The sequence below is a fragment of the Camarhynchus parvulus genome, unplaced genomic scaffold (genome assembly GCF_901933205.1).
Source record: "Camarhynchus parvulus unplaced genomic scaffold, STF_HiC, whole genome shotgun sequence".
Classification (NCBI taxonomy): Eukaryota; Metazoa; Chordata; class Aves; order Passeriformes; family Thraupidae; genus Camarhynchus; species Camarhynchus parvulus.
The window spans coordinates 161,275-175,108 of NW_022148468.1; the positions used below are offsets into that span (position 1 = coordinate 161,275).

The window sequence follows — 13,834 nt, forward strand, 5'->3', positions numbered from 1 at the left end:
ACTAAACCCCCCCAAAATTTGAGGATTTTGGGAATCCCACCCCAAAAATCCCAATTTCCCCCCAGAATTCCCAATTTTTTGGGGAAAATTCCCCTTTTCCCACCCAAACCGGCACCAGGAGCCCAATTGCACTAAAGGGAGGGTGAGGAATTTTTGGGAATTTCGGGAATTTTGGGAATTTTTTGGAATTCTGGAATTTTTAAGGGGGGGGCTGTGATGAGAACCCCCCAGTTCGAGGCAGCCCTGGGAATTTCCCATCCCAAAAATCCCAAAAAATTCCCCAAAAAATCCCAAAATTCCCCCCAAAAAATTCCCCAAAAATCCTCCAGGAATTCCAGGAAAATTCAGGAATTTGGGAATTTTGGGGCGGAAAAAACCTGGGAAAAAAAAATGTTGATATCAATAAAATTCCTTCTTGTTGTAATTTCTTCTTTTCCAAGTTTTTTTTTGTCTTCTCATCCATGAATTTTTTGGGGAATTTTCCCCTTTTTTGGGATTATTTCCCCTTTTTTTGGGAATTTTTAGGTTTTTTCTCGTTTATTTTTGGGGATTTTCCCGCTTTTTGGGATGAGTTTTATCTCCATTTTTTCAGCTCAATCCCAAATGGTTTTTCCCTGGGAAAATCTCCCCCCCAAAAAAAGGGAAAAAAATCCCAAAAAAAGGGGAAAATCGCCCAAAAACCCCAGGAAAACTCTCCTTAAAAAAAATGGGGAAATCTCTAAAAAATCAGGAAAAATCAGCAAAAAATGGGGGAAAAATCTCCCCAAAAAATGAGGAAAAGGCCCAAAAATCCCCCCAAAATTGGGAAAAATCCACCCAAAAAAGGTGGAAAAATCTCCCAAAAATGGGAACAATTCCCCCCAAAAAATAGGGAAAAAAACCCCAAAAATTGGGGAAAATCCCCCAAAAGGTGGGGAAAATAACCCAGGAAAATCCCTCTAAAAATTGGGAAAAAATCTCCAAAAAAAGGTGGGAAAAAACCCCAAAAATTTGGGAATACACCCCCAAAAAAGGGAAAATTCTCCCCAAAAAATTGGAGAAAAAAATTACCCAAAAAAGGGAAAATTCTTCCCCAAAAAATGGGAAAAAACCCCCAAAAATTTGGGAATGCACCCCCAAAAAAGGGAAAATTCTCCCCAAAAATTGGAGGAAATCGTGGGGGAAAAAGGGAAAAATCACGAAAGTTTAATAAAAGCCGCAGAAAAAAACAGGAAAAAAACCCCAAAAATGGGAAAAACCACCAAAAATGGGAATTTCCACCCAAAAATTCCATTCTTTTCCCCCATTTCCCCGTTATTTTTCTGTAGTTTTATGTGTTTTTCCACATTTTCCAAATTTTCCTTTATTTTTCCATATTTATTCCACTTTTTTTCCATATTTATTCCACATTTTCCCATTTTTATTCAATTCTTTTTCCACATTTATTCCACGTTTTTCCATAATTTTCCATAATTTTCCCAAAATTTCTTTTCATTTTCCCACCTTTTCCTTAATTTTCCCACATTTTCCCAACATTTTCCCAGATATTTTCTCTATTTTCCCACATTTATTCCAGATTTTCTCACATTTCCCAAATCTCCCTTTATTTTTCCAAATTCTTTCTGTAATTTCCACATTTTCCTTTATTTTTTCCTTTATTTTCCCATATTTATTCCACATTTTCCCCAACATTTTTCCATCATTTTCCTTTATTTTTCCCATTATTTTCCCAACATTTTCCCAACATTTCCCCACATTTTTTCCCATTATTTTCCCACAATTCTTCTTTATCCTCCTTTATTTTTTCCTTTCTTTTCCTTTCTTTTCCATCATTTTTTCCACATTTTCCCATCTTTCTCACATTTTCCCACTTTTCCCCAAATTTTCCCACATTTTTCCCAACATTTCCCATCAATTTCCAACATTTTCCCATAAATTTCCATTTTTTCCCATCATTTTCCCAACTTTTTCCCATTTTTCCCCAACGTTGACTCCTGGCTTGACCAACCCCAGCTGGGCACTGGGAGCACTGGGAATGCTGGGAATTCCACCTCCGGTCATTAATTAACCAATTAACCACCCCCTAATTAATTAGAGATCGTTAATTAGAATGGGAGTTCAATGGGACTGAGCCAAGGTTGGGTGTTGGGTTGGCCAATCCCAGTTGGGCACTGGGAGCACTGGGAATGATGGGAACCATGGGATGATGGGAATTCCTCATGTCCCCACCTAATTAATGAATGAATTCGCCTCTAATTAATTAAAGATCATTAATTGGGCACCGAAATTGAATGGGAATGAGTTGGGACCCAACTCAACCATGGGTCTAGGGTTGGCCAAGCCCAGTTGGGCACTGGGAGCACTGGGAATGATGGGAACCATGGAATGATGGGAGTTCCCCATTTCCCACCTAATTAATGAATGAAATCGCCCCTAATTAATTAGAGATCGTTAATTAGAATGGGAGTTCAATGGGACTGAGCCAAGGTTGGGTGTTGGGTTGGCCAAGCCCAGTTGGGCACTGGGAGCACTGGGAATGATGGGAACCATGGGATGATGGGGATTCCTTGTCTCCCCACTTAATTAATGAATTAAATCACCCCTAATTAATCAGAGGTGGTTAATTGGGCACCAAATTAGAATGGGAATGAGTTGGGACCCAACTCAACCTGGGGTCTTGGGTTGGCCAATCCCAGTTGGGCACTGGGAGCACTGGGAATGATGGGAACCCGCCGGAACCATGGGATGATGGGAAATCTCATGTCCCCACTTAATTAACGAATGGATTCGTCCCTAATTAATTAGAGATCGTTAATTAGAATGGGAAGTCAATGGGACCGAGCCAAGGTTGGGTCTTGGGTTGGCCAAGCCCAGTTGGGCACTGGGACCACTGGGAATGATGGGAACCATGGGATGATGGGGATTCCTCATGTCCCCACTTAATTAATGAACGGATTCATCCCTAATTAACTAGAGATGGTTAATTGGGCACCAAATTAGAATGGGAATGATTTGGGACCCAACTCAACCATGGGCGTTGTGTTGGCCAAGCCCAGTTGGGCACTGGGAGCACTGGGAACCCACCAGCACCATGAGCCTCCCCCATCTCCCCTGCCCCTTTTAATTACCGCCCCCTAATTAACCACCTCCCTTTAATTACCCACCGGAAACCCCGGGAACGCCCGGCCCGGCAACGCCAACGCCCAGGGCAGCTCCAACGGCGCCGGCACGGCCGAGGAGCCCGGGAACGCCGGGAAGGCCGAGGAGGAGGAGGAGGAGAAGGTGGAAGAAGAAGAGGAGAAAGAAGAAGACGACGACGAGAAGGAAGAGGAGGAAGAGGAGGAAGAGGCGGCGGCAATGCCGGCTTTGCCGTGGGTGCGGCGGTGCCGGTTGAGGTGCGAGCTGCGGCTGAAGCACTTCCCGCACTCGCGGCACTCGTAGGGCTTCTCTCCGGTGTGCACGCGCCGGTGGATGGTGAGCTCGGAGCGCTGGATGAAGCTCTTGCCGCACTCGGAGCACTGGAAGGGTTTCTCGCCCAGGTGGATCCGCTGATGTTTGATGAGGTTGGAGGAGACGCTGAAGCATTTCCCGCACTCGCGGCACTCGTAGGGCTTCTCGCCCGTGTGCATCCGCCGATGCTTGGTGAGGTCGGATTTCTGGATGAAGCCTTTGGAGCAATCTTGGCATTTGTAGGGTTTCTCGCCCAGGTGGGTGCGTTGGTGTTTGATGAGGTTGGAGCGGACGCCGAAGCTTTTGCCGCACTCGGGGCATTTGTAGGGTTTCTCTCCCGTGTGCATCCGCCGGTGCTTGGCCAATGCCGAGTTCTGGGCGAAGCTTTTGCCGCACTCCGGGCACTCGAAGGGCTTTTCGCCCGTTTGGGTGCCTTGATCCTTCAAATTCGACCCCAAATTCGACCCCAACCCCAAACCCGACCCTAAACCCGAATTTTTCCCGCACTCATCGCATTTCTCCTCCCCCAAAATCCGGCACCGCAATTTCTGGAAGCTTTTCCCCCCTTTTTTCCCCTCGTTTTTGCCGCATTCCCGGCACGGCTCCCGGTGGATTTTCCGGTGCCGTTCCAAATGGGAACTTTGGGAGAAACTCTTGCCGCAGCTGACGCAACGGAAAGGCTTTTCCCCCATGTGGATTCGCCGGTGCCGATCCAAGTGGGAGCTCCAAGAAAAGCTTTTCCCGCATTCCCGGCACGCGTAGGGTTTGCCGGCAGCGCTGTGACCGCGCCGGTGTTGCGCCAACGCCGCGGCCACGCCGAATCCCTTCCCGCATTCGCCGCATTTGTGAGGTTTCTCCGCCGATTCCCGAGGAGTTTTGACTATTTTGGGATTTTTGGGATTTTTAGACGTTCCCGATTCCGGCGATTTCGGCGATTCCGCCCCGCACTCGTCGCATCGCCCGCCCGATTCCGCCGCCGCCGCCGCCGCCGCGTGGGTTCGGCGATGCCGATCCAAGTGGGAGCTCCAAGAAAAACTCTTCCCACATTCCGGACACTCGTAGGGTTTCTCGCCGGTGTGAATCCTCCGGTGCCGCTCCAGATGGGAATTCCAGTTGAACCCTTTGCCGCAATCGCCGCATTTGTAGGGTTTCTCCTCCAAATGAACTTTCTGATGCTTCACCAACCCCGAACTCGCCGGGAAACTCTTCCCGCAAACCCCGCACCGGCACGGCGCCGCGCCGGCGTGGACGCGCTGGTGTTGGATGAACGCCGAGCCGACGCTGAAGGATTTCCCGCAGTCGGGACATTTGTAGGGATTTTCGCCGGCGTGCCGCCGTTGATGCGTCACCAAACTCGAGCTCAACCTGAAACTCTTCCCACATTCCGGGCACTTGTGGGGTCGTTCCGCCCCGCGCCGGCGTTTCGGCAGCGCCAGCGATTTGCCGCAATCGTGGCACCGGAGGGGGCGGGGTTGGAGTTTCTTGAGTTTTCCTCGGCGTTTTCCTGGCGATTTTTGGGGCTGGGGGTTCGGGGTTTCGGAACGGCTCGGCGGGGATTTGGGGTTCGGCGGCGCCGGTGGGGTTCCGGGGATTTCGGGTTTTTCCAGAGGGTTGGGTGGAGGATCTTCTTCTTCGTCCTCGTTGTCGCTCGGTGAGGCCGGGGCGGCGTCTGGAGGGGGGAAAAAGGGGGGTTTGGGGGGGGTTTTTGGGGGAATTTGGGGGGATTTGGGGTCTTGAGGGGATTTTGGGGGATTTGGGGGTCTTGGAGGCGTTTGGGGTCTTGGAGGAGTTTTCGGGATTTCGGGGAATTTGGGGATTTTGGGGGTCTTGGGGTTTTTTTGGGGTTTTGGGGGTATTTTGGGGGGGTTTTGGGGGGATTTGGGGTCTTGGAGGAGTTTATCGGATTTTGGGGAATTTGGGGATTTTGGGGGGTTTGGGGTCTTGGGGAGATTTGGGGATTTTGGGGTCTTTGGGGGGGATTTGGAGATTTTGGGAGTGTTGGGGATTTGGGGGGGATTTGGGATCTTGGAGAGGTCTTGGGGAGTTTTGGGGATTCTTGGTGGGTTTTGGGGTCTTGCAAGGACTTTGGGGGTCTTTGGGATGTTTCGAGGTTTTGGGGATTTTGGGGGGTTTGGGGGTTTGGGGGATTTTGGGGGTTTCTGGGGGGTCTTTGGGGGAATTTGGTTTTTTGGGGGGACCTTGGATGGGTTTGAGAACCTCAACATCTCAAAAATTTGGGAAAATTCTGGGCGACCCCAGAAGGGATTTTTTTGGGGATCTCGGTTGGGTTGGCCAACTGGAAGAGTCCAAACCCAATCTAGGTTGGATTGACCAACCCAGGACATCCAAACCCTCTCTTGGTTGGGTTGACCAACCCATTCATGGTTGCGTTGGCCAACTGGAAGAGCCCAACCCAAATCTTGGTTGGGTTGGCCAACTGGAAGAGTCCAACCCATTCATGGTTGCGTTGGCCAACTGGAAGAGCCCAACCCCTTCTTGGCCAGCGGAAGCCCCGTTGACTCACCGGCGCCGAGGCCACGTCTCCGGTGCGATTCGGCGAACGCGGTGATCCGCGGCCAACTGATGGCGATCTCCTCGGCTTTTTGGGGGGAAAAGACGGGAATTTTGGGGAATTTTGGGAATTTTCAGAGTTTATTTTCCCAATCCGGCTCCGTTTTGGGGTGAAATCCCCAAATTTTGGGCAAATTTTGGGGTGAATAACCCCAAAATCCCGGAAAATCGGGCCGGAATTGGGGTTTTATTTCCAAATTTTTAATTAAACCCAATTAATTTTCAGTGTTGGGGTTATTAATGAAGAGTTTGATCCCAAACTAAGGAGAAATCCAAGGAAATTTGGGGTTTTACCCAAGGAAAATCCGACCAGAATTGGGGTTTGAATTCTGATTTTTTAATTAAACCCAATTCATTTCAATTTGGGGGTTATTAATTAATGAATTTTATCCCAAAATTAATAAATTTGGGGTCTTACCCAAGGAAATGACGCTCTCGTAGCTCTCCTGCATCTCGTCCCGAGTTTATCCCGGATTTTTGGGGGAAAAATCCCAAATTCCCCAAATTCCGACAGCTCCGGGTCAGGTTTTGGGATCCTGGGGAGGAAAAAAAAAATCTTAAATTTGGGGTTTTTTAATATTTGGGGATTTTTAGGGGATAAATAATTTGAGGGAATTTTTTTTTTTAATTTTTTGGGAATTTTGGGGAATTTTTGGGGCATTTTGGGGGAATTTTTGGGATTTTTAAGGGAATTTTTGAGGCATTTAAAGGGAATTTTTAGGGAATTTTTGGGGATTCTGGGGGAATCTTTATGGATTTTTTAGAGAATTTTTTTTAAATTTTGGGGTTTTTTGAGGAATATGGGGGGAATTTTAAGGGAATTTTTGGGGAATTTTTAGGGCTTCTTTAGGGATTTTTGGGCAAATTTTTGGGGAATTTGGGGGGAATTTTTAGGGAATTTTGGGGGAATTTTTAGGGATTTTTTAGGGAATTTGGGAGGAACTTTTAGGGAATTTGGGGGGATTTTTGAGGATTTTTAGGGGAACTGTCAGGGAATATTTAGGGGATTTTTGGGAAATTTTTAGGCAGTTTTGGGGGATGTTTGAGGGAATTTAAAGAGAATTTTAAGGGAATTTTTAGGGGAATTTTTTGGGATTTTTTAGGGAATTTGGGGGATTTTTTTTTATTTTTGGGGGGAATTTTTAGGGATTTTTTGGGGGATTTTTAGGGAATTTTTGGGTGGGGTTTTTTGGCTTTTTAAGGGAATTTTTAGGGATTTTTGGGGGGGTTTGGGGCTGGGGAAAAAAAGGAATTTTAGGGAAGGGACCCCCCCCAAATTCCCACCTTGATTCCCACCCAAATCCGGATTTTTTTATATTTTGGGGAGGATTTTAAGAAGGATTTGGGGTTTCCATGGAAAAAAAATGCAGGGAATGAAGGGGTTAAAAAACGGGAATTTTAAATGGGGGGGGGCGCTGGAATTTAAGGAAATTTAAAATAAAAATGGGAAAAAGGGGGGAAAAAACGGGGAAAAATGGGGGGAAAATGGGTTAGGAAGGGGGAGAAAATGAGGGGAAAAATGGAGAAAATGGGAAAAAATCGGGATAAAAAATGGAGATTAAAAAACGGGGAAAAAACCCGGGAAATTGAGGGAGATAAAAACAAAGGAAAAGAACGTGAGAAAAACCCTGAAAATCGCGGCAAAAAATGGGGAAAAACGGGGGAAAAACGGGAAAAAAAGGAGAAAAATGGAGGAGGGGCTCGGCCGGGATGCGAGGAGGGAGAAAAATGAGAATAAAAAGACAAAAAATCGGAATTTTGGGACAAAAAAAAAGCGGATTCGGGGTGAAAAATATCGGGAATTGAAGGGTTAAAAACCGAGGGAATGAAATCCCGATTTTTTAATATTTTTAATTAATTTTTTTTCCTAATTCTTCCCGGTCTCGGGGCGCGGTCGGGGAAGGGATAAATTGAATTTTTTCTTATTAAAAAAAAGCGGATTTGGGGGGGATTTTTATTACCTGGATGCCGCTGGAAAAGCTGGAAGCGATCGGGGGGAAAAGAAAAAAATAAAAGGTTGGAATTTTTGGGGTGGGGGTTGGGAAAAAAAGGGTAAAAAAAAAAAAAAAAAAAAAAAAAAAAGAAAATAAATAAAAAATTGCGAGCTCAAGGGGGAGGGGTCGGTGTTGCACGTCGGCTCCGTGAGCGCTGCACACACAGGAAGGGGTTGGGCTGGAAAAAGGTGAAAAAAATGAAATAAAAAAAAAAGGAAAAAAAGAAAAGAAAAAAAAGGAGAAAAATCCGGGATATCGGTAAAAAAAAAAAAAAAAAAAACCAAGGAGGGGGGGAACAGGAAAAAGCGAAGGTGGAAGGGGAAAAAATCGGGGGGAAAAAAAAAGGGAAAAAAATGGGAAAAAGCGGGAGGGAAAATCGAGGTTTGGGGTGGGGGAGGGGAGGAATTCCCGGATTTGGGGTTTTTGGGAATGGGGTGGGGGAGGGGAGGGGGAAAAGCGGCGGCTTTGTCCCGGTGGGGGAGGGGGAGGGGATTTTTTGGGGGCGGAAATGGGGATTTTGGGGCTTTATATTGGTTGTTTTAATTAGGGGAAAATCGGTTTTTTTTGTCATTTATTAAGGGGAAATCGGGATTTTTTTTGTCGTGAATTAATGGAAAAAATGGGGATTTTGGGGTCTGTTAATAAAGGGGAAAATTGGGATATTTGATGTCTTTACTTGGTGGGAAAATCGGGATTTTTGGGCTTTTAAATTAATGTAAAAATTGGGGATTTTGGGGTGTTTAATAAGGGGAAAATGAGGATATTTTTGGTCGTTAATTAATGGGAAAATTGGGATTTTTTTTTGTCGTTAATTAAGGGGAAAATGGGGATTTTGGGTCTTTAATTAAGGGAAAAATTGGGGATTTTGGGGGCGTGGATTGGGGGAAAATGGGATTTTGGGGGGGTTTTATTAAGGGGAAAAATTGGGATTTTTTTTGGTTGTTCATTAGTAATGAAAAAATTGGGATTTTTTGGTCTTTAATTATGAAAAAATGGGGATTTTGGGGTATGGATTTGGGGGAAAATGGGGATTTTGGGGGGTCTTTAATTAAGAGGAAAATTGGGATTTTCAGGGTCTTTAATTAATGGAAAAAATTGGATTTTTGTGCCTTTATTTTGTGGAAAAATTGGGGATTTTTTGCGTCTCTAATTAATGGAAAAATTGGGGATTTTGGGGTCGTTAATTAATGGAAAAATTGGGGTCTTTAATTAAGGAGAAAATGGTGATTTTGGGGGCTTTAATTAATAAAAAAATTGGGGATTTGGGGGGTTTTATTCGTGGAAAATTTGGGGATTCTGGAGTCTTTATTACTGGAAAATTTGGAGGTTTGGGGTCATTAATTAAGGGGAAAATGAGGATTTTTTGGTCGTTAATTAATGGGAAAATTGGGATTTTTTGGTCGTTAATTAATGGGAAAATCGGGGATTTGGGGTCTTTAACTAATGGAAATTTTGGGGCTTTGGGATATTTTAATTCCTGGAAGTTTTTGGGGCTGGAAATTTTTTTTTTTTTTAATTTTAATTTTGGTGACTGAATTTTTTTTTCTTTTTTGGGATTTTCCAGGATCCTGGAGCGAGCGATGGATCCGTGGGGGGAGGAAGAGGAGGAGGAGGGAGGAGGAGGAGCCGGAGGTGATTTTTGGGGATGAGGGGGAGGAAGATCCCTTCGAGGCCAACGGGATCCAGGGTAAGTTTGGGAAGGGAGAAAATCCCATTAAAATATCAAAAATCACATTTTAAAATCCCAAAAATCCCATTTTAAAAAATCTCAAAAATCCCATAAATAAATCCCATAAATCCCATTTTAAAATCCCATTAAAAATCCCACATTTCCCGTTAAAAAAATCCCAAACTTCCCATTAAAAAAATCCCAAAAATCCCACTAAAAAAACCCATAAATCCCATTAAAAATCCCATTAAAAATCCCATAAAATTCCCATTAAAAGATCCCATTAAAAATCCCCAAAATCCCATTTTTGTGGGGTTTTCCCCATTTTTTTATGTGAATTATCCCATTTTTTGTGGAAAATTCCAATTAAAAAATGGGGACAAATCTCAGAAAAAAATGGGGACAAATCTCAGAAAAAAAATGGGGAAAACTCTACAAAGAATGTGCAAAATTCCACAAGAAATGGGGACAAATACCATAAAAAATGGGGTGAAAATCCACCAAAAAAATTGGGAAAATTCTACAAAAAATCGGGAAAACCCCAGAAAAAAAATTGGGAAAATGTCGCAAAAAATGGGCAAAATTCCACAAAGAAATGGGGAAAATTCAAATAAAAAATGGGGAAAATTCAAACAAAAAATGGGGGAAATTCCACAAAAAAATTGGAGAAATTCCACAAAAAAATTGGGAAAATTCACCCAAAACAAAAGGGGAAAATCCACATAAAAATGGGGAAAATTCCCCAAAAAATGGGAAAAATTCCAGAAAAACAGGAAAACCCCCAGAATTCCCAATTTCCCCCGTCTCCCACCCCCAGGAACCCCCGAGTCGAACCCGACCGCTCCGGAAATCGTGGAATTGGATCCCGACTTCCCCAGCGCCGACCTCTCGGAGCGCGAAACTTTCCGCTGGACCGTGGTGCAACAAATCGACCCCGGCGCGCCGTCGTCGTCGTCATCGTCGTCGTCAAAAAGCCGCAAGAAAACCCCCAAATCCCCGAATTTCTCCAACTTCAAGAGCATCATCGTCCTCCAAAAAAGCTACGAGTGCTCCGAGTGCGGGAAGAGCTTCAGCTGCAGCTCCCATTTCTCCAAACACCGCCGCACGCACACCGGGGAAAAACCGTTCCGCTGCTTGCACTGCGGCAAGAGTTTCAACGTCTCTTCCAACCTCTACCGGCACCAACGCGGCCACGGCGGCGGCGAATCGGCGCCGGAAAAGCCTCGAGGGTTTCCTTACAAGTGCGAGGAGTGCGGGAAGAGTTTCCGGCGGAACAAGGAGTTGGCCACTCACCAACGGCTGCACACGGGGAATTTGCCCTTCCAGTGCGGCGACTGCGGGAAGAGTTTCTCGTGGAGCTCCCATTGGCTCCGGCACCAGCGGATTCACACCGGCGAGAAGCCCTACGAGTGCCAGGAGTGCGGGAAGAGCTTCTCCAGGAGCTCTCACCTCTACCGGCACCAGCGCGGCCACGCCGGCGGGCGCTCGTACATCTGCACCTACTGCGGGCGGAGTTTCGGCAGCATCCTCCATTTCGAGCGGCACCAGGGGACGCACACCGGCGTCAGGCCCTACAAATGCTCCCTGTGCCGCAAGAGCTTCGGCGACGCGCCGGCGTTGGTGAAACACCAACGGGTTCATCTCGGCGAAGGCCCGTTCCGCTGCGAGGATTGCGGCAAAAGCTTCGGCGCCCGCTCGCAGTACGCGCGGCACCGGCGGAGCTTCCACGGAGGATCCGGCGCGGAGAAGCCGTATCGGTGCGGGGATTGCGGGAAGAGCTTCTCGTGGAGCTCCCACTGGGAGAGGCACCAGCGGATTCACACTGGGGAGAAACCCTACGAGTGTCCCGAGAGCGGGAAGAGTTTCGGGAGGACGTCGCATCTGTACCGGCACCAGCGGACGCACGCCGGCGGTCGGCCTCACGTCTGCGGGGAATGCGGGAAGAGTTTTAATTCCACCCTCCACTTCCAGAAGCATCAGAGGGCGCACGGGGCCGGGGCGCGGAAAAGTTGCGGGGAGTGCGGGAAGTCGTTCTCGGATCCGTCGGCGTTGGCCAAGCATCAACGGATCCACGAGAATTCCCAAAAAACCTGCTCGGAATGCGGGAAGTCGTTCTCGGATCCGTCGGCGTTGGCCAAGCATCAACGGGTTCATGAGGAGACCCAAAAATGTGGGAGATCCTTGGTTGATTCGTTGACGTTGGCCAAGAATCAACGGGTTCGTGAGGAGACACAAAAATGTGGGAGATCCTTGGTGGCGTCGCAAAAAAATGGGGAAACCTCGGATGAATCCCAAGGAATTTGCTCCAGTTGTGGGAAAACCTTTGGAGACCCTTCATCGTTGGCCAAGCATCAACGGGTCCATGAGGAGACACAAAAAATTGGGAAATCCTTGGTGGAATCCCAAAACACCTGCTCAGAATGTGGGAAAACCTTTGGAGATCCTTCATCGTTGGCCAAGCATCGACGGATCCACGAGGAGACACAAAAAATTGGGAGATCTTTGGTTGAATCCCAAAAAAATGGGAGATCCTTGGTGGAATCCCAAAAAATTGGGAAATCCTTGGTGGAATCCCAAAAAATTGGGAAATCTTTGGTTGATTCGTCAACGTTGGCCAAGAATCAAGAGGTTCTTGAGGAGACCCAAAAAATTGGGAAATCCTCGGATGAATCCCAAGAAATTTGCCCCAAATGTGGAAAAACCTTTGGAGATCCTTCAATGTTGGCCAAACATCGACGGCTCCACGATTCCGACCGAATTTCGGGATCGGATCCAAATTCCGGAATCGCGGAGAGGAGGAAATGCCGGAAGGGTGAAAATCAAAAATTTGGGGAATTTTTTCCGACGTTTCCCGGCCGTAGTTTTCGGTAGGGTAGAGTAGGAAGAAGTAGGGGTAGAAATGGTTAAAAAAATTTGGAATTTTTGGTTTTTCCGTGAGTTTTCCCAGGAAAAATAAAAAATCAGTTGGAGGAAATCCCGGAATTTTTGGGTGGTTTTGGAATTTTTTTATTTGGGGGGAGGGAAAATCCTGATTTGGAGGTTTTGAAGAAAATCGGGAATTTCGGGCGGTTCTGTAATTTATTGTATTTATTCAGCCGGAAAATCCCGGAAAATTTTGGGGAGGAAATCCCAAAATCGGGGGGAAAAAAGGATTTGATCCCAAAAATCTTCTTGGATTGGGGTGGGGAAAAAATGGGAATTCTGATGTTTGTCCCAGGGTTTTTTGGGATTTTTTTTGGAATTTTCTTCTTTGTTTGTAATGTGAATAAAAAATAGATTTAGTGAGGAATTCCTGGATTTTTTTCTTGGGGATGAAATGGGGGAAAAGTGGGAATAATCCCGGGGAAAATGGGGAATTTTGGGGTTTTTTGGGGGGCAAATATTTGGGAATTTTGGGGAATTTGGGGAATTTTTGGGGCATTTTTGGGCATCCTTTGGGAATTTTGGGGGCAAATCTTTGGGGATTATTTGGGATTTTTTGGGGGAATTTCTTTGGCATTTTTTGGGAATCCCTTGGGAATTTGGGGGGGAAAATATTTGGGAATTCTTTGGGTATTTGGGAATTTTGGGGGCAAATCTTTGGAAATTCTTGGGGGTATTTTGGGAATTTTTTGGGCATTTTTGGGAATCCCTTGGGATTGGGGGGGCAAATCTTTGGGAATTATTTGGAATTTTGGGGCAAATCTTTGGGGAATTCTTTGGGGGCAAATCCTTGGGAATTTGGGGAATTTTGGGGCACATCTTTGGGAATTCTTTGGGACTTTCTGGGGTGCAAATCTTCGGGAATTCTTTGGGTATTTGGGAATTTCTGGGCGACTCCTTGGGAAGTTTCTGGAGGAGGAGGAAGAGGAGGAGGAGGAGGAGGGGGAGGAAGGAGAGGGAGAGGAGGAGAAGGGAGGGAAAGGGAGGAGGAGGAGGGGAAGGGGAGGAAGAAGAGAAGGGGGGGGGGGAAGAGGAGGAGGAGGAAGAAGAGGAGGAAGAACAAGAGAGGAGGAAGAAGAAGGAGCGGGGGAAAAGGGGGAGAGGAGGAGGAGAGGGAGAAAGAGGAGGAGGAGGAGGAGGGAAGGGGAGGAGGAGGAGGAGGGAAGGGGAGGGAGGAGGAGGAGGAGGGAAGGGGGAGGGAGGAGGAGGAGGAGGAGGGAAGGGGGGAGGAGGAGGAGGAGAAAAGGAG

General features: G+C 46.6%; 2 protein-coding genes across 5 annotated transcripts; one reads left to right on the plus strand and one right to left on the minus strand.

The window, feature by feature from the left end:
- Nucleotides 1-2,310: 2,310 nt before the first annotated feature.
- LOC115916803 (zinc finger protein 345-like) lies at nucleotides 2,311-12,877 on the minus strand. Of its 4 annotated transcripts, none has more exons than XM_030970541.1 (4): nucleotides 10,549-12,877; nucleotides 6,419-6,536; nucleotides 5,954-6,028; nucleotides 2,311-5,098 (listed from the first exon to the last, which is right to left on the minus strand). In XM_030970541.1, the coding sequence occupies exons 2-4, from the start codon at nucleotides 6,450-6,452 to the stop codon at nucleotides 3,132-3,134; spliced, it is 2,076 nt and encodes a 691-aa protein (XP_030826401.1). In that variant the 5' UTR covers nucleotides 6,453-6,536; nucleotides 10,549-12,877; the 3' UTR covers nucleotides 2,311-3,131. The 4 variants fall into 4 exon arrangements, with proteins under 4 accessions (XP_030826401.1, XP_030826400.1, XP_030826399.1 ...); XM_030970540.1 differs by having other exon boundaries at nucleotides 10,498-12,877; XM_030970539.1 differs by lacking the exon at nucleotides 10,549-12,877 and adding an exon at nucleotides 7,962-8,022.
- On the plus strand, nucleotides 7,520-12,944 carry LOC115916801 (zinc finger protein 345-like). Its single transcript, XM_030970538.1, has 4 exons — nucleotides 7,520-7,616; nucleotides 8,208-8,252; nucleotides 9,559-9,681; nucleotides 10,481-12,944. Exons 1-4 carry the CDS (start codon nucleotides 7,520-7,522, stop codon nucleotides 12,532-12,534), a joined length of 2,319 nt encoding a protein of 772 aa, XP_030826398.1. The 3' UTR covers nucleotides 12,535-12,944.
- The last annotated feature ends 890 nt before the right edge of the window (nucleotides 12,945-13,834 follow it).